General features: G+C 38.6%; 1 protein-coding gene across 1 annotated transcript in view; it reads left to right on the top strand.

The window, feature by feature from the left end:
* Positions 1-27203, top strand: part of TMEFF1 (transmembrane protein with EGF like and two follistatin like domains 1) — a 145265-nt gene that overhangs the window by 99476 nt on the left and 18586 nt on the right. Inside the window, exons 6-8 of the mRNA XM_027858997.1 lie at positions 2214-2362; positions 13923-13988; positions 20183-20306. Of these exons, the coding sequence (XP_027714798.1) occupies positions 2214-2362; positions 13923-13988; positions 20183-20306 (339 nt within the window). The remainder of the gene's footprint in view (positions 1-2213; positions 2363-13922; positions 13989-20182; positions 20307-27203) is intronic.

The following is a 27203-nucleotide window of genomic DNA, read 5'->3' as shown; positions in this document are numbered from 1 at the left end:
GTAGGTGTTGCTCTGTAAATGTCTATTTTTTAAAAATACATTTTTATATCTTTTTAAATTGCCTAGATTTCCTCCTGTAGCCTTCCCTTTCCCCTTCCAAATAACCATCCCTTATAAAAGATTTTTTTTAAGAAAAAGAGAGAGGGAAAAATCAGCAAAATTGATCAATACAACAAAAAAATTTGACATTATATGCAATGTTCTACACCCATGGACCCCACACCTTTGCAAAGGAGTGGGAGGAGATGTCTTCTCATAACTCTTCTTTGGAACCAAGCTTGTTCTTTATAATTTTGCAAATTCATTTTTGATGGTTTTATGATTATTCTTTTCATTTCATTGTGTGTTTTTGGTTTTTTTGGTTCTGCTTTAGTTCATGTAAATCTTAATGTGCTTCTCTGTATTTGTCATTTTTTATCTCACAGTAATATTCTATTACATTCATGTACTTCATCTTGTTTAGCCATTCTTAATCAATGGGCATCTACTTTATTTCTAGATCTTTGCTACCACAAAAAAATGCTACTATAAATGTTTTGGTGTACATGGAACCTTTCTTTTTTGTCAATGACCTTTTTGGGGTATTTGCCTGGTAGTGGACTCTCTGGACATGGACATTTTAGCCACTTTATTTAACATAATTCCAAATTGATTTCTAGAAGGATTACACTAATTTATAGCTATACCAATCTATTAATGTGTCCATCTTTCCATATAAAATTCTTTTAAGTATTTTATCAAGGTTTATATTCTCAACTAGAGTATAAGTATTTCATTAGGTGATGTTTCATATTTCTTTTTTATTCTTATCATAGTAGCCAGTAAAAGACAAGATAAAAGAGATTTTCAACAAATGATGTTGAATGATCCATGAAATTATTTAATTACTTTGATTGACTGTGGACCTCAGGAAATTTCAGAGGAGATAACTGGTATAATTTTACCTGTACATGAAAAAAGGTTAGCAGCATACTCTTACCAGTAAGAAATTCTTCATAAGGATTTCTTGTTTTTCAGTACTTTTCCCAGTGACATTGTTGATTCAATTCAACAAACATGTCTTAAGTGCCTCTTCCGGGCAATGCACTTGTTAGGCAGGAGGGAACTACAAAAATCAATAACACATAATCCATACCCTTATAGAATTATATTTGTAATCTAGTAAAAGGGATAAAAGAGATTCACAAATAATTATAATATATGACAATGCTTTGTACGTAGTAGGCACTTGAGAATTTTTTTATTGAATTGTTGAATAGAAAAGGCACAAACTACACTGGCACAAATGCAGGATTGTAGGAAATATAATTTCTGAGTGAGGAGAATTAGAGAAGATTTCACAGAAGGGATAATATTTGAGCTGGGTCTTGCGTTTCAATAAATAGAGATTATGGCTTGGGGGATGGGGCAGGAGAAGTGGAAGTGGGGCAAGGCACGTCAAATTTAGAGAATGGTATAAACCAAAGGCAAAATCAAGAAAGCCCAAGGCAAGGGATGGAAGGCCTTCAGTTCGACTGGAACAGAGAATACATGGTAAATGATGATGTGAAATAAGGCCACAAAGATAGGGTGACATCAAATTGTGTATGTCTTTGAATACTCAACTAAGGAATTTGGGCTTTATTTGGTAAACAATATGGCTATTGAAGGGTTTTGAGTGGAAAAAATGAAGTGACTAAATCAGTGCTCAAATCTATTAGCAGTGTCAGGAATAGACAGGGGAGATGGGGTGGCAAGAGACAGGAAGAAAACTTAGAAGGCTATTACAGTAGTCTAGCAGAGATATAAGTGGGCCCAGATGTAATAGTAGTAATAAGAAGGAAGTGTGATATAATAGAAAGAATATTAGATTTAGAATCAGAGGTCCAGGGTTCAAATCCCAGTGATTTTAGGGCATGTTATTTAACCTCTCTAAAGCCCCCAGTTCCTTCATCTGTAAAATGTTAGATCAGATGATCTTTAAGATTCCTCTCATTTCTAAATCTTGTGAATAGAAATGTGAGGCAAGACATTACAGAGGTAGAATTGAGATTAAATGTGGGAAGTAAGGCGGTGGGAGATATGAAACAATATTTTTATTATATCTCCAGAAGTAACTATATATTTATATATGTGTGTACGCGTGTGTATGTATGTATATTTCCAAATATCTTCGAACTAATTTTATGGTTTCTTGTTTTAAGGATGAGCTAAGTTTGTATGTTTTTCATTAGGTGTGTGTGTAACATAGACTGCAGTGGATACAGTTTTAATCCTGTCTGTGCTTCTGATGGAAGTTCCTACAACAACCCATGCTTTGTTCGAGAAGCATCATGTGTGAAACAGGAACAGATTGATATAAGACATCTTGGACACTGCACAGGTAAATTTTTATTTTATTTTTCTACCGAAATTCCTAAATAATAACACATCTTTAATCCTATCAGCAAAGTTGGATAGTTTTCAAGAAAGAAAATGGACACTTTTAATTAGTGTACCACTTCCTTATAGGAGTCAGGATTTTAGTTGGACACTTCTTTGTGTTCTTATGGCTTCATTATACTTTACGGATTTTATTCACTTACTTGTCAAGAGATGAGCTATTGCTCCTTGCTCATTTATTTTTTCAGTAGGTTCTAATTGTTGGAAAATTCAGAGTTCTGAAAAATCCTAGCTCTGCTTTCCTTCGTGGTTCAACTCAGGTGTCACATTCTCTGTAGAGACTTCCCTGATCCCTGCTGCAGAAGTTTCCTCTCCTTCCTCTAGTTTTCCTATGGTACTGTGTTTGGATCTCTGCTTTGCTTCTATCACACTTTGCCTTTTATTACTTTTATCTGTTTACATGTGATTCCCACTCCCCCACCATCTTATAGATTGTAAATTCCTTTAAGAGAGTGGCTTAATTTTTAACCTTTGTAATTCCTAGCCTAGTCAAATCTGTCAAGTTAGTTACACAGCATTTGTGTGTTTTGTATTTTTGTCATAGAATCATAGAAGTTGGAGCTGGAGGGTACCTTAGAAATCATCCAGGGTAACTCCCTCATTTTACAGATTAAGAAACTGAGGGCCTGGGAGGAGCAGTGACTGCTCGAGGTTGTCATTATTCCTGTTGTTTTATTATATTATTGTCAGAGATGTTGTTATGAATCCAGAGTTTGGAATGTATTGTTAACAAAAACAGGGGTAGGGGGCAGCTAGGTGGCATAGTGGATAGAGCACCAGCTCTGGATTCAGGAGGACCTGAGTTCAAATTAGGCCTCAGACCCATAACATTTACTAGCTGTGTGACCCTAGGCAAGTCACTTAATCCCACTGCCTAGTCCAAAAAAGAAAAAAAAAGAACCGGGCAGCAAGGTGGTACAGTGTACTGGGCAAGTCACTTAACCCCATTGCCTACCCAAAAAGAAAACGAAGAGCATATCGTTTTGAGTTTAAAATGTAAAGGAATTCTGTTTCTCCCTTTTGAAAATCAATTTCTTTTAAAAATCTCCTTGTATTTTGTCTTTGTCTATATGCCCTAAGTTTTTACAAGAACACATTCATTTTTCCTTTGTCACATGAATAAGTTGTTTTGAAATATTTCATGCTGGCTAGAAGTTTCTGTAATTACTTAAACCTATGACCCTAAACATAGAGCTTTTCAAGAAACTAATTAGAAGAGTCTCAGCTGGATGGAGTTCAGTCCTGAATTGAGATGCATAGATGTTTGAGGATTCAGTTTAGCTTGGAACCCCAAGTCGGAAAACTGTTTGACTTTGTTTTGTGGAGGGGCAGGTTGTGAGGCAGAAGCCTTCATCAGGTGATATGGGATGGGATCCAGTGCACAGGTGAAGAGGGTGGTTAAGGAGAGAGGAAGAGGAAGTGTTTGCTCTCTGCACAATTTGGTAGACAAGTAATGAGCTCTCTCTCCATTTTTTTTTCCAAATGTAAGCAAACAATAATTCTGTCTGAGCAACAAATTATAAAAGCTAATCATACTTAAACATAGTTTAGTGCTGCAATCAAATAAAACTCATGAGTAAATCATGTACATTTAATGACAGGATTAATTGTTATTGTGCTGCATGGTAATTAGGGGGAAACCACAACATTTTAGAGTTGGAAAGTAACTCCAAGGTCATCTCATCCAACCTGTACCCAAGTAAAGAGTGTACTCTGTAAGCAACTCCCTTCCCAGCTAGCCTTTCCCCACTTTAATTGTGAACAGAGTTTTCCCTTCTCTAGCTTCTAAATCTGCTTCTCTGCCTGTGTTCCAGCCATCAATCCCAGGCCTGCTCTTTTGTGCCAAAGAGTACAAGCCTAGGCCCTCTTCCACTTAACAGGCCTTAAATTCAGCCATCATGTCTTTTTTCTTACACACAAACTCCAAACTCTTTTTTTTTCCACCTACAATATCCCTATTTTGACTATTATAAATATCCAAATTAACTATAAAGGACATATGAAGAAAGATGATATCTACATCCAGAGAAAGAAATGATAAATAGAAGTATGGGTAGAATAATTTTACATATATATAGAGACATATACATACACACACACCTATTTGTGTCTAAAGATGTAATGATAGCCATCTCTAGGGTGGGGGTGGGGTAGAGAAGAAAAAAAGAAAAAAAGAAATTTACATGTTAATTTTGTTATATATTTAAAAGGAATAGCAAGTAGAGCATAGTAGATTTGTAGTTTCATGTGCAATCATCTTTTTTATTGTACTGTGTTATGGAAATGCTTGTTTTATTCCATAAATTAAAAATAAAATAAATTTTTTAAAAATTTAATTGGGAAGTAGTTAACAAAAGTAAATAATAATACAACAAAACAAAGATAAGGTTTAAAAAAAGCCTGATACTCATTTGGTGAAATCTTGAGAATCTTCACCATGCTGGTTCCCCACCTCTGGACATTCTCCAGTTCATTAATGTCCTTCTCCAAATATAGCATCTACAGAACTGATCACAGTATTCTCTATATATGTGGCCTGACCAGGAAAGATAGAAGAGTACAGCAAGATGGCCACTTCCCTGGTTCTAGCCACTCTATAATTCTCAATGCGATCCAAAATTGCTTTCCTTTTTTGGATAACATTTCATATTGATGCTTCAGCTTATAGTCTGTCACAGATCTTTTTTTTTTCAGACTAATTATTATCTAGCCACATCTTCCCTATCTTGTGTGATTGATTTTGTATCTATTTATAGAAATCTTGATAAACAGTTAAACAGCAAAAGACCAAAACAGATCCCTAGAACACTCCACTAGAGACCTCCTTCAAAGTGGACATTCAGCCATTAATGACTTCACTTAAGACCTGGCCTTTCAACTAGATCCTAATTCACCCAATTCTACTATTACCTACCCCACCTCCGTCTATCTTGTCTATCAGTCAGTCTATCAATCAGAAAGCATTCATTAAGTACCTACTATGTGCCATAGACAGCTAGGTAGTGAGGTGGATAAGCCTACTGGGCCTTGTGTCAAGAAGACTCATCTTCTTGAGTTCAAATCTGGCCTCAGATCCTTACTAGCTATATGACCCTGGGAAAGTCATTTCACCCTATTTGACTCAATTTCTCATCTGTAAAATGAGCTGGAGAAGGAAATCTCAAACCACTCCAGTATCTTTGCCAAGAAAACTGCAAATGAGGTCACAAAGAATTGGACATGATTGAAACAACTGCACTACCACCACCACCACTACCACCATGTCAACAACCACAAAAACTATGCGCCAAGGCACTGTGCAAAGCACTGGGGACAAAAGTACAAAGAATGAAAATTATTCCTATTCTCTAGGAACCTATATTCTGAAAGGAAATACAGGTCTACATATAGATATATACTTTCTATAGATCTATAGATATAGATATAGCTTATGTAAAGTGTGTCAATAAAGCATATGTGTGTGTATATTGTACATACAAAGTATACATAAAGTATATATACACATGTACATGGTTATATTTGTAAACACACATATATACAATATATGTATACATATACACAGATGCATTTATACATATATGTATACATACACATATACATATATAACACATATATATGTACAAATACAAATAAATACCAGGAAGTTAAATTCAAGGTTGTCAATGTAAGGTAATCAGGGAGGAAGGCCACTAGTGGTTGAGGGGATCAGGGAAGGCTTTATGGAGAAAGTAGGACTTGCACTGTTCTGAAGGGAGAGTGAGGTTCTGTGAGGTGGAGGAAAGGAGGGAGTATATTCCAGAAATGAGGACGACCGGTACAAAGTCCCAGAGAAAGAAGACCAGAGTGTTGTGTGTGAGGAACAAAGACAAGGCCAGTTTGACTGGATCACAGAATTGGGGGGGAGAGAAGGGTGCCAAGTATATAATGTATAATGAGGCTGCAAGGACAGGTTGGGGCCAGGTTGTGGAAGCCTTTAAAAGCTAAACAAAAGAATTTATGTTTTATCCTGAGGACAATGGAGAGAAAAACCTCTGAAGGTTTAATACAACTAAATAAGTTGTATTAAATTAAATCTAAATTATCTCCACTATGATCCAATAGATCTATACAATAATTTTGTTTTGGGGAAAACTGCAGAGATCAGTAAAGCTAATGAGATTTCCAAGGGAAAGGGTGTGTGTTAGGGTGGAGGTATGGCATTTGGAGGGGAAAAAACAAAAACAAGACAGCACAGAGAGCCTGAATGCAACTCCAGAGCTGGGATTGTTTTTCTAATCTAAATTTATAGATAAATATACTATAGCACTGGCCTGGCTAATTCAGTAACAGGGATAAAACAAAAACCTTTGGATTCCCAGTCTAGCATTGCATTTACTGAACCACATAATCATGTTTTATGGTCATCAGTGAAGTTCTCCCAACACGCCGGAGTATCAATTAGGCCTCGCTATTTATTGTGTGTTGAAAGGGTCCCTGATGATTAGTATAATCATCAGGGACACTAATAAGCATGTAAATGTAATAAGATATTTTGTATTACTCAGAGCCAAAGTGTTGTCACCTGTACTGCCATTCAGTCCACTAATAACTAGCCAGGGAATCGCCATTGGGATCAGACCCGGCTAAGATTTTAAGAGTTTTTTATTCCTGTAGGAAAGGTGGGGGGAAATCATTGCAGGTAACAGCAAAAGTACAACATATTCCCTCATCTACACTCATCACGCCCCCACCCCCCCAGTGCATTTCAAATGTTCCATATGAATGAATTTCGCCTGAATCAGGAAAGCTAGATATCAGGCAAAGGCTATGGAAATAGAATAGCTAGACAGGAATTGTCCTAGTAAAATGTAATGTTCTTGAGGGCAGAGATTGTTTGATTTTTAATTTTGTGACCCAAAGGCTAGTGTGATACTTAGAAGCTTCCTACATTTAATTGTCTGTTAAAATGAATTGATTTCAGCAAGGCACTTGATAGTCTTTTATGATATCTTTGTGGACAAGATGGAGAGATGGTCAATGGATGATAATATAGTTAGGTGGGTTTAGAACTGACTGATTTGTATAAAGATGTATATGTGTGTGTGTGTGTGTGTGTGCATGTGCGTGTGTGTGTGTACATACACACACACATATGAAGCTAGGTGGCACAGTAGATAGAGAACTGGGCTTAGAATCAGGAAGACACATCTTCCTGAGTTCAAATCTGGCCTCAGACATTTACTCTCTATGTGACCCTGGGCAAATCACTTAACCCTGTTTGCCTCAGTTTCCTCATATATAAAATGAGCTGGAGCAGGAAACGGCAAACCACTCCAGTATCTTTGCCAAGAAAACCCCAAATGGGGTCATGAAGTGTTGGGCATGATTTAAACATACATATACAAATATACATGCATTTATACACATTTATTTGTCAAATTTGTGGAGATCAGTGGCTTGGGAAAATTAAAATTCAGAGGGCCAGGGTTCAGATCTCAGCTTCATTTCTATCTGTGGGACTAATGCAAGTCATTTCAATTATCCATGCCTCAGTGTCTACATTTGTAAAATAAAGGAAATAACTTAGATGATCTTCAAGCTCTAATATCCTTGTGATCCTAATTCAATTTAACAAATACTTATTGAGTGTCTATTATGTGCAAGACATTGTGCCAGATAAGCCAAAATTTTCTGGTCCCTCAGATGATCATATCTAGTATGATGTGTTTAGACTCGGGTGGCACATTTTAAGGAAATTATACAGAAAAGGGCAACCAGGATGGTACCATGTGAGTACTGATAGTGAAATGCATTGGGAAAAATGCTAGATTTGGGGTCAGAGGACCTGGGTTCAAATTCTGACTCTGTTATTTACAACTTGTATTACCCTAGAGCTTAAAAAAAAAAGGATCATAAAAAAGACTCAAAGGCCCCTTCCAGCTCCAAATTCATGATTCTGTGATCCTAGGGGCAACCTGAACCTCTGACACTGGAGGGCCAGTGATGTCTTCTAATGTCATTATGTTGTACCCACTGGGCCTGTTTCCTTCTGTTCTCAGTCTCCACCCAATGCTACTCAAGTGGATTCTATTCAGATGGGCACTGCTCTGCTGGATGGTGCTTGAGGGCTGACTGCCTGGCTCAGATGAAATCTTTGGTCTGTGTTATCTCTTCCTCAGGAGAAGAGAAGGCACTGCCATGCTCTTTTAGCTTAAAGCCCACATCATTTTTCTTGTTACAGCTCTTGTAGAAAGGAGGTTGAAATCTTGCCTGGAACCAGCAAAAAAGCTTAATTTACCCCAGAGACTTGGCTGCAAAGCTTCTCCTCTCCCTATCAAATGATCCTCAGCCTCATGTCCCAAGCCTTTCGGAACCAAGCCCTTTGGAATAAATGTCAGAGCCCTCCTGTCTAGCTAATGTCTTTAGATTTAATGTTTTCTTTGAGTTAAACTTCCTGATCACTAGGATAGGGGGCTTCATAGACAAGCGTGCCAGCTCCTGGCAAGCATTCCATGTACCTCTCAATTTTAATCTCTGAAGGTTAGACTATAACCCAGGTTAGTTATTTGCCTAGCAACTACCAATAACTCTGAGGTTGAGTTCCTCATATTTCGAACTCTGTGTCTCTCCCACGTGGATGAGTGGGAGATCCTAAGAAACAAGCTTCACCTGCTCAGCTACATTCCTGGCCCTTTTATATGCATGCTTTATTAAATAGGAGCAGAATAAATAAAAGATGGGGGTATAGGGTATATATATGTTAGGAAGATATATTCACGTGCAGAAATCCAGAAGTTAGAGGGAGGAAAAATTTGGAGGAAGATCAGTGCAAGGAGAGACCAAAGTGATATGATCATGGCAGCATATGACAGACTGTCTGGCCAGAAGGAGACGTTAAATGAAGAGTTTGGGAAACGGATCATAAACCTGGGAGGGTGAAAGGAGGTAATAATGATGGAAGATTTCCTATCTGAACATTTTCTGGAGTTCTCTCTCTGTCAAAAACAGAACAGCTGATGATAAATTCTAAATTTGGTTTAATGAAAATTTAATCTCCCAAATGGTGGAGGAGTCCATAAGGAGAAATTTTATTCTAGATCTGATTCTCATAAATAAGGGGAACTGGTAGATAAAGTGGACATGATGGGAACCTTGGGGAAAAGTGACCTCTCCACCTTAAGAGTTTGTGATAGAGAAAAACCAGGTAGTCTGAAAACCACCCTAGATTTTGAAAGACCATATTTAGAAGAGTTCAGAGAGAGAATAGATAAGAACCAGTGGCTTAACATTGTACAAGAGAATGTGGGCCAAGATAGATGAGAAGCTGTCAAGAATGAAATTCTGGAAACACAATTCCAAACAATTCTCATGCAGAGGAAATGGGAGCTATTTAGGAAACTTGGTTTTGCATGCATTGATTGAACTGAATTTTTAAAGGATGCATAGATGGGAAATGAAAGCAAGAGCAGATAATAGAAAATGACTAGAAAAGAGTTGCAGGACCCTGTCAGAATAGTGTCAACAGTGCTAAGGCCCGGACTGTGCGGAGATGGTTTATAAATGCTAAAAACAACACAAAGGGCCTTTATTTAACTATATTGAGATCAAAGGAGATAGGACTGCTGCTTAGGGTGGAAAGGATGATAGTAGTGGACAATAAACTAAAACAACTCTTATTTTGTTGTTGTTTTTCTGTAAGAAGAATGACTTGGAAGAATAGAATCTAAACGGTCATTCAGACATCTAAACCGCAGATAAATGTGGTGATGGTAAGTGAGCACCTAGCTGGCCTCCATGAATGGAGTTCAAGTCACTGGGTCTAGATCATAACATCATAATTTGGGAGCTGGAAGGAACCTCAGAAGGTATTCCAGGATACTGAAAGAACTTGAGTCTGTGATTAATAACCTGTCAGTGATCTTTGAAAAACATCCACTGCATACTGGACATCTCTACCTGCATGTTCCCTAGGCATCTCAGAGACAACACATTTGAAACAGAAGCCCACTCCTCCTTCAAATTTCCACATTTCGGTCAAGAAATTTCACTCACCCCTAGAAGTCATTTTCAACCCTTCACTCTCACTCCCCCCATGTCTCATTGATTCCACCTCCTCAGCATCACTTACATCTGTCTCCTCTTTACTCCCCACATACACAACATAATCACCTTAGCACAGACCTTCATCACCTTTCACCTGCACTATTGCAACAGCCTCCTAATTGGCCTCCCCCAATCCAGTCTCTCCTCTTTCCAATATGTCTTCCACACCATTGCACATGAAAGCACACACCTGAACATGTCACTTCTCTGCTTACGTGCTTCTACGGGTCCTCGAGGTACATCCTACTCTGTTTGGCATTTAAAACCCTTTACATTTAATTTTTTAAATTTAATTTAATTTTTTCCATTACATGTAAACTATAAATTTTTAACATTTCATTTAAAAAAATTTTGAGTTCCAAATTCTCCCCCTCCCTTCCTCTCATCCCAATATTCCTTGTGAAGGCAAGCAATTTGGTGTAGATTATACATGTGCATTCATGCAAAACCTTTCCATATAAAACCCTTCACAACCTGGCCCCAGCTCATTAATCCAAACTGATTTTATATTACTCTCCCTCATGTCAAACTGGTCTACTTTCTGTCCCCTATATAGGACATTCCATCTCTTCCCTTTATATAGGCTATTTCCCCATTCCCTGGATGCTCTCCCGCTGACTTTTTCCTCTTAGATACCCTAGCTCTTTTCAACATTCACTTCAGGTTCTGTTTGCTTCAAAAGGTCTTTCCTGACCACCCCAAATGTTAGTGTCACCACCAAGTCACTGTTTATTTATTTTTCATATATCCTGTACTTATCAATGAGCCTTCCATTCTACCCCCTCCCCCAGTATAATGTAAGCTCCTTGAAGCCAAGAACTGTGTCTCTCTTTTATATTTGTAACACCTGTACCCAACACAGTGTCTAGTAGTAGATATTACATGATTGTTGGTCAATTATTGAATGATAAAGTAGAGAGCAAACTCCTTGAGGGCAGGAACTATTTTACCTTTCTTTGTATCACCAGTGTTTAATACAGTGCCTAGCAAATGGTTAATAAATGCTTATCGATTGATGATGACCTGGATTGTGATGGGCCTAGAGATCATGCTATAAGAGGATTAATTGAACAAATGTTATTCAGTAGTGTCCAACACTCTGTGACCCTATCTGGGGTTTTCTTGGCAAAGATACTAGGGTGGTTTTCCATTTCCTTCTCCAGCTCATTTTATAGATGAAGAAACTGAGGCAAACAGGGTTAGGTGACTTACCTAGGGTCACACAGCCAATAAGTGTCTGAGGCAGGATTTGAACTCAGGAAGATGAGTCTTTTTGACTTGAGGCCCGATTCTTTATCCACTGTACCACCTAGCTGCCCACTGAACAAATAGAGACTTCATCCTGGAGAAAAAAGACTTGGGAATTGCCATGTAGAACAGTAATTAGACTTGTTCCATAGGACAGAAGGGAATTGGGGTATTTCAGAGAATTTCAGAGAAGCAAGTTTAGACTAAAGGTAAGAAAAATAACTTCCTAATGATTAGACCTGTTCAAAAGTAGAAGGGGCTGCCTCTAGAGACAAGAGATTTTCTTCTACTTTTTTTTTTTGGAGGCAATTGAAATTAAGTGACTTGCCCAGGGTCACACAGCTAGGAAGTATCTGAGGCCAGATTTGAACTGTGGTCCTTCTGACTCCAGGGCCAGTGCTCTATCCAGTGTGCCACATAGCTGCCCTTTTTTTTTTCTTTTTCTATTTTTTCATTTTGGCTGGGTGGGTTTTCAGGAAGTTTTTAAGTGAAGTCTAGGAACCATTTCTTAGGGATATTATAGAAGGGATTCCTGTCAAGTGCTGGAAAGACCTTGGTTCAGTTCCCACCACGGACTCTGGGAAAATCACTTACCTGAGCCTCATTTTCCTTTTCTGTAAAATGGCTTCATTAGATTGTTTTAAGGACTGAAAAAGATAAACTTTAAAAAACACTATTTAAATGTGAACTATTACTGCTGTTGCTGCCCAGCCTTTTTTTTCCCACAAACTTCATGCTCAGGCCACCCCAGCTTACTTGCAGTTTCTTGAACATGACACTCCCTTTCCATTCCTTTTGCTCTGGGTGTCTCCCATGCCTGGAACAAATGCTCTGCCCTCTTACCTTTTCCTTTTGGTTTCCTTAGCTTCCTTCAAGGCTCACCTCAAATGCCACCTTCTGCAGGGGACCTTTCTTGGTCCCACCAACTGCTCATGTCTTCCTCTTTAAGACTGCCCATTAAGAAATGTTAAGGGGTCCCCTGAACTTGTCTTTTTGAGTTGCCATATTTTCCAGAAACACTGGACCCAGAGCATGCAGGAAGTCCTTACCATGCCAAGTATGAAGCCCCGCTCCCCCAGCTGACATAACTTGTTGTTTGTACCCCAAACTGGACTCCCTATATGTCCTTGGGAGTCAAGACAGGTATCAGTCATGTCTGCACCAGACTGAGAAACTGTTTGTGCAGCAGGGACCCATGGATAAGCAGACCATCCTATCTTCACGGTCTAGCAGTTCCCAAGGGAAAAGAATACTACTTTTACCATCATAATTATTCATGATTTCTCCTTCCTTGCCACTCCCATTTAGGTGGAGATTTCTTTTTCTCCTCCTTTTTTTGTCACAATTTCATAAATATGCAAACTTCCGTTCGGATAGTGAACTGTTTGCCTCAGCTTAGGATTCCACATGTATGTTCATTTCTCTTGTAATAAACCTAGTTTTCACATAAGTTTCATGAATTTGTGATTGCCTGTCGACAGATCTTACTCTGATAAATCTTTTACATACCTAGTTAATTACCTATATAATTACATTATATACCCAGTTAATGTACCTAGTTAATTGTCTCTCCCATTAGAATCTACACTCCTTGAAGGCAGACCTCTTCTTTCTTTCTTTTTCTTTCTTTCTTTCTTTCTCTTTCTTTCTCTCTCTGTTTTTTCTTTCTTTCTTTTTCTTTATTTTTTTTCCTTTTTCTTTTTTTGCCTTTCTTTGTATTCCAAGAGCTTATCACTCACATAGTAAATACTTACTGACTACTGTCATTTATTATTATTTTTTTGTTGCCATTCATGTATAGGGTTAACTAACTAGCTTCTGGGTTTGCATCCCCTGAAGTTCTGTGGTGGATAAGGTTTGGCTTAACCAAAATTAATTTAAATTAAACATACACTTAAAATGCACTGAACCACAGAAATAGCAAAGCTATTGGGTCAAATTCCATTAAACTTCGTGGGTGGTCAAAGAAATAGAAAAGGACAATGCAGAGAAAAATAAGTAAAGAGGTAGGTAATGAGAAAAAGATGAGAACCTTGAGAATAATTGAGCCTTGGCCATAAATGCAAAAGCTTTTATTTTGTCAAGATAATTCCTTAAATGTCGATACTTTGTAAAAATGATTTGAAAATCTTACAAACATTGATTTTTTAAAAAAATATTTTATCTTACAGACACAGATGATACTAGTTTGTTGGGAAAGAAGGATGATGGATTACAATATCGACCAGATGTGAAAGGTACCGTCACACTGTTTTTCATTTATTGAAATGTAAGACGGTAGTTGTGGCTTCCTTGGTTTGCCCTGTTTCCTGGCATCACTACTAGGGCCATTTTTGCTTTCTGACACCTTCTGTCACAATTCCATCTTTAGTCTGCTTTTTAGGTGATGTTAATGGGCTTCTGTGTGCTTTAACAGTTTAGAGCCCTCCCACTCCCCCCTCCCCACACACACACCTTCAATGGTAGGGAGATTTTCCAGTCTTATTAGCCCTGGGGAGATGCTAAAAAAAATCAATTCTCTTTGTTCAGGTACTCTACCACAACCACTACCCAGAAATAAACTTCCTTTTCTTATCTTCGAAAGAGAACTAATAGATCTATCTTATTTTTCTCTATAAGAAGAAAGGTCTTGGTAACCAAAGAGAAGCCCGAGCCTGAGACCAATTAGTAGACTGATTGGGTAAAACAGGCACAAAAATAATACTGATTTGGCTGAAATTACTTGATGAAATTAAATCTCAAAGCCTCTGGATCACTTTTGAGATACTAGAAAATCTTCATACCCAGTACAGCCCTCCCCTCAAAGCTTCCAAGTGTAAACATTAGGAATCACACACAGTGGTTTTTTTTTTAAAGTATAATGTTTACACATATGTTTATTTAACCCTCTTGATGAGACCTCCAACTCACAATTTTGGGGCAGGTAGGTGGTGTAGTGGATAAAGTGCTGGGCCTGGAGTCAGGCTTCCTGAGTTCAAATCTGGCCTCAGGCACTTATTAGGTGTGTGACCCTAGGCAAGTCACTTAACCATATTTGCCTCAGTTTCTTCATCTGTAAAAATGAACTGGAGAAGGAAATAGCACACCACTTTAGTATCTCTGCCCCCCCCCAAAAAAAACAAAACCCAAATGGGGTCACAAAAGGTCAGACACAACTGAAACCATTGAACAACAACAATAACAGCAACCCTCTTGCAGACAGATAGACACTAGGGCGTTTTAAGTGAGAAGTGTTAAAGCAGAAACTCAACAAATGGGTCAGACAATTATTTGAACGTTTGGAGCCATTAGGGAATACAGGGGAAAAGAGAAGGGAACAAGCATTTAGTAAGCATCTACTATGTGTGAGGAACTGTGCCACTAATCATAGAAATATCTCATTTGATGTATGCATTAAAAAAGACAAAAAAAAACAGTATAAGCAGTTAGTTATGGCTTGAAGGAATTTAAAATCTCATTAAAATCTCATTAACTTACCCATGAGAAGTTAAATAACAAGAGGAAATGTGTGGATAAATGCCAAATACGACTGGCTTTCTATCCCGGCTCTGGTATTTCCTACCAATGTGAAATCCAGCAAGTCACTGTTATAAAATAGAGTTGGGCTAGGTGGTCTAAAGACCCTTCCAGCTCTAAATGCTACGATGCTGTTATAATCTTTGATAGACGATTTAATTTATGAGACAATTACTAGCTGTGTGGCTCTGAGCAAATCACTTAACCTATGTCTGCCTCAATTTCCTGTTTTGCAAAATGGGGATGATAATAGCACCTTTCTCTCAGGGCCGTTGTGACGACAAAATGAGATAATATTTGTAAAGTGCTTTGCAAACCTTAGAGCATTATATAGATGCTATTATTATTATTATTTCTGAACATCACATACTCAGTATGTTTGAAAATGCTGGTGATGGTAAATAAAAATGACAGTTATGTAGTTCTTTATGTATAATATCCCATTTGAGCTTCACAATAGCCCCATGGGGGAGTTACTACTGATACTATTATCCCCATTTTAAAGATTAGGAATCAGAGTCTAAGAGAGCTAAAATAATGTATTCATGATCATATAGATAGTAAGTATTACAGACAGGATGTGAATTTAGATTTTCTAACTCCATATCCTGACTGCAGATTTTCTAAATCTGACTCGATGTCGATTATCTTTTACTATATGCTACCTTTGTGTGCTAAAAAAGACTGGATGGTCATCTGTCTTCACCTTCTAATTTTATACTGGCAAAGATTGTTCTGAGATCTGAGGGCGCTGCTCAGAATGTGTCATTGTTTACCCCTCTGCCTCAGGCTTAGAATCTACTGAGAGTGTTTGCTTAAGCAGAGCCACTCTCTGCCTGCTCTTGGCTAAACACAGTACAGAGAGTAACTAGAACATTTAAAGCTTACCTCAGTACTACATTTCTTTGAAATAAACACTTCATGCCTAGACCAAGAAACACTCCCCTCCTTTTCCCAACAATGATGTGCCAGAAATTATGAGGATATATTGATGGAGGAAGACAGAGAGTTCCTGGTTACTCATTTATTCCATCAACAAATATTTCTTAAATGCCTTGGGTATGCTGAGTATTGACAGCCTAATAAGTTGGAATGGATTTAATAAGGTCAAATTTGATAGTGATAGATGTAAAGTTTTGCCCTTAGTTTCAAGAAGTTGACTAAATAAGTTCAAGATGGGAGAGGCATGACTAGACAGCAGTTCATCTGAAAAAAGATCTGGAGGTCCTAGTGGACTTTGTCAACAGGGCGCTAATGCATACTAAGGCTACATTGAGATGTACAGCTTCCAGGAATAAGGAGGTAGTAATAGTGGTGTACCTTGCTCTGGTCAGACCATATTTTCAGGTGACATAAATCTGAGATAGATAAGTATTTTTAAACTATATGTGTCGGGGCAGCTAGGTAGAACAATGGATAGAGCACTGGCCCTGGAGTCAGGAGGACCCGAGTTCAAATTCGTCCTCAGACACATAATACTCACTAGCTGTGTGACCCTGGGCAAGTCACTTAACCTCGATTGTCTTGCCAAATAAATAAATAAATTATATGTGTGTATTTATATACTTGTGTCTTTATATATATATGTATATATACTCATACACACATATAAAAACATATATATATATTTAATCAACAGAAATCCACCTTATTTCCTACCTTCTCCAAATCCCTCTCCCAATTGAGAATGAAAGAAAAACAAAAGCTCTGTTATAAACATATATGGTCTTGAGTTCAAATTCAGCCTTAGACACTTACTATCAGTGTGACCTCGGGCAAGTTACTTAACCTCTGTGTTTGCCTTAATCCCCTGGAGAAGTAAATGGCAAACTATTTCAGTATCTTTGCCAAGAAAACCCCATGGACGGTATGGTCCACAGGATCATGATAACTGAATGACTAGGTAATAGCAACATCAAATGAAAACAACAACAATAAAACTAATAAACTTTAAAAAAAGAAAGGAAAACAAAACCTCTGTTACAGACGTGTGTGTGTGTGTGTGTGTGTGTGTGTGTGTGTGTGTGTGTAGAAAGAGAGAGAGGGAGGGAAATGTCTGTGTTGGCCATGTCTAATAATAGACGAGCCACTCTGTGCACTCTGTGTGCTTCACCCCTCTTTCAGGAGGTGGGTAACATGTTTCATCCTTAGTCCTCTGGAATCATTACAATGATCAGAGTTCCTAATTCTTTTAAAGTGTAAATTATTCTCCTTGTCCTGTTCATTTCACTTAGTATCAGGTCATACAAGTCTTCCCAGGTTTCTCTGAAACCATCCCCTTCATAATTTCTTAGCGCGCAATAGTATTCCATCACATTTCTAGACCATAACTTGTTATGTCATTTGGGATAGATAATGATTATGAGCATGGTTTGTGCAAAAGCAACAGTATAAACAGACTCAGAGCTGGAAGGGACCCCTTGAGTCATCTAGTCCAACCCCCGTATTTTACAAGTAAGAAAACAGAGGGCTAGAGAAGGTAAATGGATTATTCTGTGCAGTTCGTTAGCGAAGAATTAGGACCCCTGTATAGAAATTACAGGTAGGCAGATTTTGACTCAACCTGAAGAAAGATTTTCTAACAGAGCTTCCCCAAAATAGAACAGGTGGTTTGAACTCTATTAAACTTTATCTTATTTGATTTAGTCCACTGTTCTACCTTATCAAGATCTCTTTAGTGCCTGATTCTGTTGTTCTCTAGGACATTATACTCCCTAGCTTTGTGTAATCTTTAGATATGCTAATCATGCTATTTATGTCTTCATCCAAATAATTTTTAAAAATGTTGACCCGAGGCTGACTGGAGACAGAATCCTACAACAGACCTCTAGAGATTTCTCTCCATGTTGACAACAGTCAATTAATCAGCACTTTGAATTCAGTTATTCACTCCTTTCAGAATCCACCTAAATGTCATATCATCTGGCATAAAATATCAGCTCTACTTATTTGATCTTACAAAATTCAGAGAAAGTGTTTAGGAGCCATAGTTTGTTCATATGAAAAGTGAAAGGGTTGGACAAGATGATCTCTTAAGGTATCTTCCAACACTGATATTCTATGGGTCTATGAGTTCTGGGTCTCAAACATAACATATTAATTTCTAACACTCTGAAATATCTGAGATTTATTAGCCAACAATAATTGACCCATTGTTAACAAATAGAGGTAATCAAGCTCCCTTGTCCTATCATCTGGTGACCTGGTGCTCTCTGAAAGAGGAATCAAAAGCTAAGCAAGAAGCATACTGAAGCTACTTCAAAGTTCAAAGAAAAATCTTATTCTCACCAGCCAAGAAACTAGCGGTTGATTAGTAGCTACCCCCATGCCAATTGATGGCAGCTGACTGTCATATATATTGCCTTGCTGATGAGAAGAATGATCATTACCCATGCTGCCGTGAGTAAAACAGCAGGAATGGGAAATGAGTGTAGCAGCTGTGTGTGTACAGGATAGAGAGGAGGAGGGAAGAGAGAGTCTGGTGAAAAAAAGGCTGCAGACCATCCAGGTGTACAGTGGACAAGTCCTAATCAAAGGATTTGGCAGTGGTGGTTGAGAAAGACCAGATGGAAATTCATGATGCCATATAAACAACAGCATGATTTGGCAGCTGGCCAGAGGTGCGATAAAGAAGCATAAAAGGTCTGAGTCCGTGGTAAGCAATGGGAAGGATTTAAGAGGAAAGTTTTGATTTTTTCATCCACATTATCAAGTTAGAGGTGGTAGGAAAAGTCCTTATTGATCTAAGGATTCCCTACTTCTGGGCACACATACCAAGTAGGTCAAAGAGAGAAGCGAATGGCGCCATATATGCTAAAATATTCACAGCAGCACATTTTGTGGTAGCAAAACACTGGAAACAAAATGGATACCCATTGATTGGGGAATGGCTTAACAAAATGTGGTCTATAAGATCATTGATCTATAACTGGAAGGGAACTGAGAGGCCATTGACTCCAACCCCCTCATTTTATATTGGAAGAAACAGAGAGCTGAAGAGCTGAGAGTGTCTTGCCCTATATCACACAAATAGTGAGTATCAGAGGCAGGATTTGAACCCAAGTCCTCCAATTCCAAAGGCAACACTCTTTCTACTGTCATGCTGCTTCCCTAAGAAATGACAACTCTGAGTAATACAGAGAAAGATGGAAAGTCTTGAGTGATTTAAAGCAGAATGACTTAAGCAGGACTAGAAGGGCAATATCCACAAAGTCCAGAAAAATGTAAATGAAAAGAACACTGAAAGGTAGCTAATGTCTGATTAACTGTAATGACTGATCTTGGTCCCATAAAATTGATGATGACACGTACCTCCCTCCTCTTGGAGGAAAGGTGGGGGACTATGGGTACAAAATGTGCCATTTGCTGTCAGGCCCAGTTACTTTGTCTTTTGGTTTGACTTTACTTTTTTTTTTGACAAGGAAGGTTTCAGCAGAAAAAGCAAATAGATCAGGAAATGAGTGGCATAAAAACAAAAGGCATGAATAACACTTTTCTTTACTAAAATAAAGCTTTGATTTTAATGTCTTAGGAAATCTTCTAATTTACTTCATATCAATTTTTTAGCCTTGATGTAATGACTAGACAAAAAAGATTAGAATTAGACAGTTTGCTCAAAAACCATCACCTCCTATTCCATCTATCAAATGCAGAGGTACACCTTCTAATCAAAAACTTTGGGTTTTTTTGTGTGTGGTAGAGGAATTTGACTTTCTTTAGTGCTTGGTGTTCAAATAACAGTAGCTTATAATAATCCCATGTTGTAGAGTTTTCAAAATATTTTGAACCCAAAGCTACCCAATTACCTTTTTCTTTCCTGTTATCGTCACAAATCCTTTCGGGGGGAAAATCTGTTGTTTTTTTTTTATGATTTGCATTTTGATATTCGGTGTATGTGTTTACATGGTTCTTTCAGATGCCAGTGATCAAAGAGAAGATATTTATATTGGAAACCACATACCTTGCCCTGAGAACTTCAATGGTTACTGCATACATGGAAAATGTGAATTCATTTATTCTACTCAAAAAGCTTCTTGCCGGTAAGTCAATAAAGAGACAAATAGTATTCTCTAGGTCAAGATTAGATAAGCTTTTTTTTTTTAACCAAGGTCACTTATTCATAGAAGGAAGTCAATTATGGGTTACATATAAGTTAAAAGCTAATGTTTTGATTAATTACTTAGAAAAATAAGCATGCAGCACTGAAAGATTGTTTCTTTATCTTCAAACAGAACTGTAATAATAATATTGAGTGGCTATATAAGAACATAAAATTACTAAGAAGAGAAAACAAAACATTATTCAGTAAATGCAAGAAATAATTATATGCTTCAGTTCTATTATAGCCAGTTAAGCAGGGGTGAGGACAGTAGTGAAAAAGAAAGGAAAGAAAAAGGGACAAAGAGATGGGGCTATGATAGACTTCTAGAGAATAAAGAATAAGAATAAAAAGAGACGAGGGGGAAAGATTCAAATATCCCCTCTCACAGCACTCCAGTCTCAGCCACCTTACTCACCCTCAGACAAAATTCTCCCCCTCCCTGTTCTCAGATCTAATGACTCAAACTCTAATCCTCTGCCCTTCATCTATTGATGTAGAGTTGATCTGCGATGATGGAAAGCCACACTGACACAATAAAAACTCCTTGACTTGATATTTAAAACCTTCCACTACCTGACTTTCTCCTGCTTTTCCAGACTTATTTTGCATTTCTCCCCTTCTCTACCCAAACTGATGATCCCAGAACTGGACATTGTATCATCCATCTCCAAGCCTTGGCATAGGTTTTTCCTCATGTGTAGAATGTACTCCCAAATCACCTCTCCCTTTTAGAATCCCTAGATCTTGTCCAGATTTCCAGATTCCCCACGGGAAACCATTCCTGAGCTCTCGATTAGAAGGCACTGCCATATAACTCCCCTCCCTCCCCTTTCACAATCTCTAGTTTCCTTCCAGATTTCCTTAGATGCTACCCAGGGAGAAACCATTCCTGAGATCTCCATTTGCTAATGCTCTCTCTCCCCTCAAATGACTTCCTATTTATTTATTTGCATGTTATATCCTCCCAGGAGAATGTAATATAATGTAATGAATTTACTCATTTACCCATTTACTTGTGGTATCCTCCCAATATAGTCTTTTTGAGGGTAGGGACTATTTCCTTTTTTTGTCTTTCTATCCCCAATGCCTAACACAATGACCTTATCTATGGTAGGTACTAACAAATGTTTGTTGAATTGAATCCCCTCTTCAACCTAAGAATTGTCCATAGCAACCAACCATCTAGACTGCTTAGGTCAAGGATCACTTGCTCTTATATATACTAGGAATTCTTTTACAGATGTTCTCAAGACATTGTTTGGTATGAATAATTTCTCAATTGTTTGGTTGGTTTTTTTGTTTTTGTTTTCGTTTTTTTAAGAAAGATGTGGTACTTTATTGACTAGGATACAGTAAGCATTTCTGATTCAACCCAAACATCTCCTTCTGGTAACCAAAGAAATCATCCAATCCTCAACCCTAACCCTAACTTTATCATCACATTTTGAAAGAAACTTCTTAAATATACAGGTATAGTCAATCTTGATGACTTTCAAGGAGAGGAAAAAATATAACACTTCCTTTAAAGCTTCACACAAGTAGGAAGAAGAAGGCATAAATCTCATAAATATGTGAGAAATCACAGGCATTTCAAAAATGAAGTTTGATTTGAAATGTAGGAAGCTATAGTTGGCGCTAAAAAACAATAGGAAACTAGAAAGTACTCGTTAATCAGACTTAGAAAAGCGCAGGATGCAATATAAATCTTAGTTGCTTAGCTGACATGATAAACCTAAATGCTTAATGAGATTTTTTTTTACCCTCAACATAAAAACTATATGGATTAAAAATACAGAAACAAAAAAATCTAAAAGTTCTTGGGAAATGCCAGGTAAATGAATTTTCAGCATTTGTTCATTTTCCCTTCCCTCTTTTCTCCCATTGCCCATAAATTAAAATTTTAAATTAAAAAAAATCTAGCCCCTAAACCCCCAAATATCTTGCAAAATATATGTTCCTCGGCCATCTTCAGTCATCTTGACTTTTGCCTTGCCACTGGACTTTAATGACTCAGGAGGAGAGAGTGAGGCTGATGACTTTGCACAGCTCTGCCTCACTTAAATCTAATTCATGCATCGAGTCAAGACATCATCCTTGTAATGTTATTGTCTTCTTCAAGATTGAAGAGCAAACAACAACAACAACAACTTGGCTACTTTCTTCTACCCTTAGTTCAACAATCCAGTGGAAACTTCAGATCTGTATGTTTATCACCAACCCTTGAAAGCCGGAGTACTCTCAATTCTCTAAGCAGTACTCTTCTTCTTCTTCCCCGTTGCCCTCCTTCCCTGCTCCCCGTGCCCGAGTCCCCTTGACAGCCAAGTGACCAAGCTTTACAATATTTGCTTTAGGGTATGTAGGGTTCCAATATTTGTGTTAGGGTAGAGTACTGGGCCTGACGTCAGGAAGGTTGATCTTCCAGAGTTCAAATCCAGCTTCAGATACTTAATAGCTGTGTGACCCTGGGCAAGTCACGTCACTCTGTTGGCCTCAGTTTCCTCATCTGTCAAATGAGCTGGAGAAGGAAATGGCAAACCACTCCTGTACCTCTGCCAAGAAAACCCCAAACAGGGTCACAAAGAATCAGACACGACTGAACAAAAACAATAACGTGTAAGACTGACCAATTAGATAAATCTGGCCTATGGGCATAACTTCCCCACCCCCTACCTCTTACCTCCACATCAAGCGCTCTAAATCTGGTATGTTTCTTCTTTCCTCTATGATATACTGCTCTATACGCCACTCCCAGGGAGCTGCTTTAATTAGGTAAGCAGTGGTATCATCATTTTTCTTATCAGCAAATCAGCCCACCAGATAGGGGGCTAATGACCATCCATTTACATGCTGGTAGCTATTGATCCACTAGGAGTTTAATTTAGAATAAAATCTCTTATGTGTCAGTCCATCAATCAGAATCCCCTATCATCTGGCACAGGAACACTGCTTTAATGACAACCTGAGGCAAATGCAGCTCCTAACAGGTCTTCAGAGTCATCAGAGCAAGATTAAATGAAGCTCAGCATAGTTAGTATAGGGTAGATTTTAGGAATTCTAATTTGAAATTTGATAATCCAAATCTGGTAAATTGTTGAGATAGAGCACTCCAGCCTGTGGCTATAATAGAGAAGTACATTTTACCTCTCTGAGATAAAGTTCTGGTGTAATAACAGCTCACAATTAGAGAGCACTTTAGAGTTCTAGTATTTTACTCACAGAAACTCTGTGAGCAAAGCAGTGCCCCATTTTACAGATGAAGAAACTGAGGTTCAGAAGAGTTAAATGACTAGACCGTGGTCACACAGTCAGTGAAGCCGAGATTCAACCCAAGTCTTCTGGGTCCAAGTCTAAGACCCTTTGTGAATTGCTATAATAAAGAACTAAATCACAAAGATGAAAACATCTCCATTTCTTCTGAGTCTATCACCTTTCACTTCTTCAGTACCTTCTCAGTCAGTTGGAAGCCCACCTTAATCTTCTGACCATTATCCTCTTTGAAATAATAGGGGCAGGGGAAGGAAGCAGTCGTTCATTAAATACCTACTATGTGCCAGGTATTGTGCTCCTAACAGCCCAGTGAGGAAGGTGCTACTATTATCCCCATTTTACAGTTGAAAAAAACTGAAGCAGAGGTTAAGTGACTTGCCCTGGGTCATATAGCTAGTGTGTGAAGTCAAATTTGAACCCAAGTGTTCCTGACTCCTGGCCCAATGCTCTGTTCCCGGCACCATCTAGCTGCAGTAATATATACAAAGACAATAGTCAGAATCTCCCAGACCCTCAGAAAGTCATACCATAGGGGGTACTTTTCATCCTCACAGACGGAAGAGAAGACAAAAACATCTCCTCCAGCCTAGGCAGCTAGGTTGCTCAATGGATAGAGCTCTAGCCCTGCAGTCAGAAAGACCTAAGTTCAAATCCAACTTCAGACACTTACCAGCTGTGTGATTTGGGCAAATCACTTAACCCTGTTTGCCTCAGTTTCCTCATCTGTAAAATGAGCTGCAAAAGGACATGGCAAACCACTCCAGTATCTTTGCCAAGAAAATCCCAAATGGGGACATGAAGAGTAAGAAACAATTGAACAAGAGCAAAAATGCATACATATTTGTTGTCTCCCTCATTAGTTTTTTTTGGTGTGTGAGGCAGTTGAGGTTAAGTGACTTGCCCAGGGTCACACAGCTAGTGAATATAAAGTGTCTACAGCTGGATTTGAACTCAGGTCCTCCTGACTTAAAGGCTGGTGCTCTGTCCACTGCGCCACCTAGCTGCCCCTCTCCACCATTAGTTTGTGAGCTCCCTGAGGGCAAGGATGTCTTTTTCCTCTCTTTGTATCCCCAGTACTTGACACAGTGCCTGGCACATAATAGGTGCTTAATAATGTTTATTGATTAATTGAATGAAAGTTCCAGGAAAATCCTGTCCAGAACTGCACTAGGTCTAAGAAACAACAGTTAAAAAGTTGGTACTGTTTCTCTCAGGAGGGCAAAAGAAACTCAATCCTTTTTTCAAATATACCCGTCTGGTAAGCAGATTCCAGGCATCTTTTTAATCTACCGTTTATAAGCTAGTTAGCTCACAGGGATTGGTAAAATTCCATTGGTGTTAGGGTCTGTACTCATGGATTCATCAATCACTCTGACTTTTTTCTATCAACCTGTCTTCTCTCTTCCTTCTTGGGTCAGTCTCTCCAGGGAGAATAGATAAAATTCACCCTGAGAAAGCAGAATGAGTGTCTGGAAACATTTTTTATTATTTTCCTGCCCTACCCTGTACCCTCATTGAATCAATCTGAGGATGATGTTCATTCTTTGATTCATTCATTTGCTCATTCAATATGTTTTACTGAACCCTTTGTTCAAGCCACTGTGTTAGGTGCTATATTCAGTCAGTCAGTAAATACTTATTAAGCACCTACCATATGTCAGGCACTGTGCTAAGTTCTGAAGATACAAAGAAAGGCAAAAGACTGTCCTCAGGGAGCTCACAGTCTAATGGGAGAGACAACATGCAAACAATTATGTACAACCTATATACAGAATAAACTGGAAATAATCAACAGAGGGAAGTCACTAGAATTAAGAGGGATTGAGAAAGGCTTCCTGTAGAATTTTAGGTGGGACTCAAAAGAAGCCAGGAAGTGGAGATGAGAAGAGAGAGAATTCTAGGCCTAGGGGACACCCACAGGAAATGCCAAGAGCTGGGAGATGGAATGTCTTATTTGTGGAACAACCAGGAGGCCAATGTCATTGGACTGAAGAGTATGTGGTGGGAAATAAGATGTCAGAAGATTGGAAGGGGCTGAGAGGGGAGGAGGGAGTTGGACACCAAACAGAAGATTTTATATTTGATCTTAAAGGGAATAGGGAACCCACTGGAATTTATTAAATATGGGAATGACATGGTCAAACATAATAAGACAAAATTTTCTTAATTAAAGAATTTCTTGAGAAAGATGGTCTACCATGCAAGTACTTTTTAGAACTTTCGAAGTTGTTATAACCTTACAGATGCTATTCTTGATGTTTTCTGTAATTCCATTCAAAGCCAGGCCCTTAAAGGAGAGCTTGGAGAAAATTGTAACTTGATGTCATGTTTGTAGACATGTCCTATTCTTGAGATTGTCATGAAGTGGGGCAGCTAGGTGGGGCAGCGGATAGAGCACCGGTCCTGAAGACAGGAGGACCTGAGTTCAAATCTGGCCTCAGACAAAACACTTGACACTTACTAGCTGTGTGACCTTGGGCAAGTCACTTAACCCCAAGAGCCTAAAAAGAAAAAAAAAAAAGAAAGAAAGATTATAACGAAGAATTTCTTAGAGTCTTGGAGTTGGAAGGGACTCCTGAGGTCACCTTGTTTGACCCAGACCTGAACAGAAATCAACACCCTCAACTAGTGGTCAATTAGTCTCTGCTTAAAAAAAAAAGATGAGGTAAACAGGGACTCCACCCACCATACCATATAGCCATTCTTATCTCATTTGCTGCCAAGGAGTGAAAGTGCAAAAGGGTGAAGGGAAAGACATATGGCTCAATTGTACTTCCTGCCTCCTGAGTCTTCAGTCCTTCTGGTTCTTTGGCCAACAAGAAGATTCCTTGTCACCACTCAGCACTCCTATTCCCATAACCCCCCAGTTACTCATGGTTGGGAGTAAGTCACCCACCTTCTGCATATCAGAATAGCACTGTGCAGGGGATATTTAGCATGCTTTATAAAAGGAGTGGGCCTTCGTTGGTCAGTCAGTAAGGTCTCCCTTACATAGAAAGGAAGGGTCATATTTGGAATGGTGCTGACAAGTCAAAAAACAGTGGTAGAAACAATGAAGAAAGAGATTTTTCTGCAAGGCAAGAAAACTGATTAGGAAAAGATTAATTAGTCTCTGATTCAGTAATTAATCTTGCGGAAAGCCAACTACATCGCATCACGCAGGCAGTCAGAGAATCGCACGTGCTTCATTGCCATCTCCGTGAAAAAGAGGAAGATTACTGCAGAGCAGAATAACGAGGTATATCATGATTCAGTCAGAGACATTCTGGCCCCTCTTGCTAAGGATGAGGCCTAGAAAATGGTAGTGCTAAAGGTAGTCTGGAGCTGCTGGAATATTCCCTCAGTGGAGCTGGGGTAGAAGGCAAGGAAGTGTTGGCCAATCAGACAAAGGGGGGATCTTTCCAGAGGCTTAGAAATCTGGCTAGAAGAAGACCAGGGGCCTAGGTCACGGTGTTCAATAAAGGAAATCTGGGGAACAAGAACAGAAGCCGTAGCTGAGGAATTAAGATGTGGCAGCATCAATTATAGTGTCACTCAGGATAAGAGCCCCAGTACTGCTGGTGGCTCA

The sequence above is a fragment of the Vombatus ursinus genome, unplaced genomic scaffold (assembly GCF_900497805.2).
Source record: "Vombatus ursinus unplaced genomic scaffold, bare-nosed wombat genome assembly UNPS02014158.1, whole genome shotgun sequence".
Classification (NCBI taxonomy): domain Eukaryota; kingdom Metazoa; phylum Chordata; class Mammalia; order Diprotodontia; family Vombatidae; genus Vombatus; species Vombatus ursinus.
This window is presented reverse-complemented; position numbering and strand designations above follow the sequence as displayed.